The sequence below is a fragment of the Ipomoea nil genome, unplaced genomic scaffold (assembly GCF_001879475.1).
Source record: "Ipomoea nil cultivar Tokyo-kokei standard unplaced genomic scaffold, Asagao_1.1 scaffold0233, whole genome shotgun sequence".
Taxonomy (NCBI): Eukaryota; Viridiplantae; Streptophyta; class Magnoliopsida; order Solanales; family Convolvulaceae; genus Ipomoea; species Ipomoea nil.
This window is the reverse complement of record NW_017616661.1, coordinates 460,725-464,111: the sequence shown is the minus strand read 5'-3', so window position 1 is coordinate 464,111 and position 3,387 is coordinate 460,725. Positions and strand designations below refer to the sequence as shown.

Genomic DNA, 3,387 nt, shown 5'->3' with positions numbered 1-3,387 from the left:
AAACCATATAGCGACGGATTTCGTCCGTCGCTATAATGAGCGTCGCTAGATTTTACCGACGCGAATTAATTCCGTCGCTACCCTTAGCGACGGAAATCTTCGTCGCTAGACAAAACTAATCCGTCGTTAAATTTGTCTCCCGCGACGGTTTGGTCGTCAAAATTTGCGATGGAATAATGACGGCAGCTTCCGTCGCTAAATGTAGCGACGGAATATCCGTCGCTAACAAACAAAATATCTGTTGCTAAATTCCTAGCACGATGAAATGGTGCCGACCTTTACAACAGACTAGCGACGGAATAATCCGTCGCTACATGTAGTGTCGGAAATATCCGTCGTTATCCTCCGTCGCTACAATGTAGTGACGGATATATGTCGTCGCTAGCTTGTTTTTATTATTTAAATTTAATACCATGTAGCTACGGTTTAGTGACAAAACTATCCATCGTTACGTTTAACTACGAAATTGCACTGTCACTATTCCGTTACGATTTTATATTTTATATTAAATACTTAGCTAGGAATTATGATAATCAATGTCCGTCATTAAATTTTTAAAATTAAAAAAAAAATTAGCCACTAATTGATATCGCATACCTGCAAAATATGCATATAATATACTACACCAATAATATAATTGTAATTGTAATATATATTATATGAAAACATTCATACAAAATAACAATAACAAAAGTAAAAAGCCGTATAATGTTAATCTAATCATTAAGAATAACAACAGTACTCGTATAATGTTAATCTAATCATTAAGAATAACAACAGTACCAATATATTAATAAACATAAAGCTAATCATCTCCTAAGTTTTCATCATTTGAATTAGCAGATTGTTCAACTTGAGTAGTTGGAGGTGATGGCATAGACGTGGATAACATTCCATTGCGACGCAACTCATCCATCAAACTTGCAATCTGAGCCTGCATTTTAGCCTCCATCTCAGCTTGCATAGTCTCTATCTGTTGACTTACTATCTCCTTCATTACATCTTGACGAAGTTGTGAAGTAGCAGATGAACCACAATTATTCTCATTGATAAATGAGGATGCCTTAGTCCCTAAGCCATAAATACGCCGCTTTTTTACCCCACCAACAACATCCACATACAGCTGTGACATGTTTATACTTGGTGGCTCAGTTGACCCTTCAGCTTCTTGCGTTGCAGCTACATGTCGTGCTTGTATTTCGTCCTACAATTAAAAATATTTACAAAATAAAAGAAGTATACAAAGGCATATATACAAAGGCATGTAAAAAGTTTATCTATTTAACAATATATATAATTGTTACGTTATACTTACAGCGATTCTCTTTGACCTCGAATCAACGAACATACCATTCTTCTTTTTGTGGATTTGCTCGAAGCACTCAAACAGATTAGGCTCCTTTTGAAGCTCATCTTGCTATTAAACAAGCACAAAGAATAAAATGATACTTAACTTGTAAAATATATACAAATAATAAATTTATAAGTTAAATGTATTACCAACTTGTGATAATGCTCAATAGCTGAACTAGATCCCCCAGTATGTCGAGAACATCCTGTACCAAGTCCTTCCACCTCACTCATTCTATTCTTGCGTGCTTGTTCAGATTTAGCTTTCACGTCTGGCCTATCCCAATATGCCTCCCAAATGCGCCATATTTCTTCAGCTACACAAGCTGACCTCCCATTTGAAGTCCGTTTCGTCTTGAATCTGGAGATCATATCTGAATAGCGTGAGCCTGCTTGTACTAAAAAGGCATTGTGAACTTGTGTGTCAATAGACGCATCCCACTTGTAAAATTTCTGTAACATTACAAAGCATCAAATTAAAGCAAAACACAATTAATAAATTAGAATAACACCATCCATAAAAGGCTTGAATAACCAAATGAGCATTAAAAACACAATACAGTAGTAAGTTATGAATCTTGCAAGCTATGAAGCCTATAGTAATTGATAAGAAAGGTCTCTATAAAGAATTGGATACCAGCAAATTAATCAACACCCTAAATTTTATGCACCCAAATCCACAGGAATTCAGCAAACAACAATACTTAATCAAAATTATACTGGAAAACCAAACTAAAGTCATGAATCTTTGTAACACCCATATTCTTAGCTCAGCATTTCCCACACTAAGTATTCTAGTTGCATTTGCAAGTAAACCAATCTAAAAATCTTTTCAAATATTAAAAGTCAAAATTTACCTTAAATTCCTCAAAGTATGACTCTTTGTACTAATTAGGCACATTCTTCCAATTATATCATTCGGATGAATCATTTTCATGAATATTTTTTATATTGTAGATGAACATGCATGAGAAGGCATCAACCTGTACATATATAAGAGATGAATAAAGATAAAAGTAATATATACACATAAATGTTAACATAATAACACATTTTTACCTCTCATCCTCTATATGAATAGTAGGCATATCACAGCCAATAGATGATCCTGCAACTGATGAGGATGTGGGTGGAACAGTAGAGTTTGATGGTGATGTAATCGGCAAATCAGTCGGTGAACCAATAGAAGCAGGTGACACAATAGGTGGAGATACCATAGTAGGAGAAGGTGCTACAATAGGTTCCACAGGAGGTGGTCCACCCCGTCCATGTCTTCTTATGCGTCCAGCTCGACTACCACCTCTTATTCATGCATTTCTATAGAAGCTATTTCAATATTGGAGAAGCTTCACTTAAGGGGGTGAGAAGGTGGTGGAGGGGAAGGGGGTGGAGGAGAACACAGAAACCCACGGTAAGAGAGAGAAGTTGGACACCAAAGAAACGAGGCTCAGGGTGGCTCGATCATGTTACCCCCAGGGTCCGGGGCAAGGACCTCAATACTCGGACCCACAAGTGACCTCACAAACTCAAGGTCAACCTTTAGTGGTTTCAGCCTTCAGGAGGGGTGAGACAAATGAGTTCGAAGTCAAGGTCTAAATAATAAAGTTTGTAATTGAGGCCCACCGCAGCCTAGGGGTCAAGAGAATGAAGATGTCGGACGTCCATGGAGTCATCACAAGAGGTGGTGATCTCGATGAGGGGGTGGGGGAGAACTTTAAAGACCAAACAATTATTTATAAATATAAATAACTATTAATCATCATCACCATTAAAAAAAATAATTGTAATAATAATTGCTCACCAAACCATATGACTATATTATATTTAAGATTTCAATTATTTTTTTAGAGTTAAAAATGATTTTCAAGTGTTAACATTTACTTTCCTTATCTGGTTTGTCCTTCACTTTTGTGTTCTTTTCCCTTTGATATTTTATAAATAGTTTTCAGGAGTAGTTTTCCCTTTGATATCTGGTTTGACATCATTTTTAATGCTATATTATTATTTTTGTTGCAAAATTCATTATTTCCATGTAAT

The 3,387-nt window shown here is 36.0% G+C and overlaps 1 protein-coding gene across 1 annotated transcript; it reads right to left on the bottom strand.

Moving 5' to 3' along the window:
- Window positions 1-805: 805 nt before the first annotated feature.
- Window positions 806-2,266, bottom strand: LOC109146588. The gene is made up of 4 exons (XM_019294264.1): window positions 2,208-2,266; window positions 1,501-1,803; window positions 1,316-1,417; window positions 806-1,204 (listed from the first exon to the last, which is right to left on the bottom strand). Exons 2-4 carry the CDS (start codon window positions 1,720-1,722, stop codon window positions 806-808), a joined length of 723 nt encoding a protein of 240 aa, XP_019149809.1. The 5' UTR covers window positions 1,723-1,803; window positions 2,208-2,266.
- Between the last annotated feature and the right edge of the window lie 1,121 nt (window positions 2,267-3,387).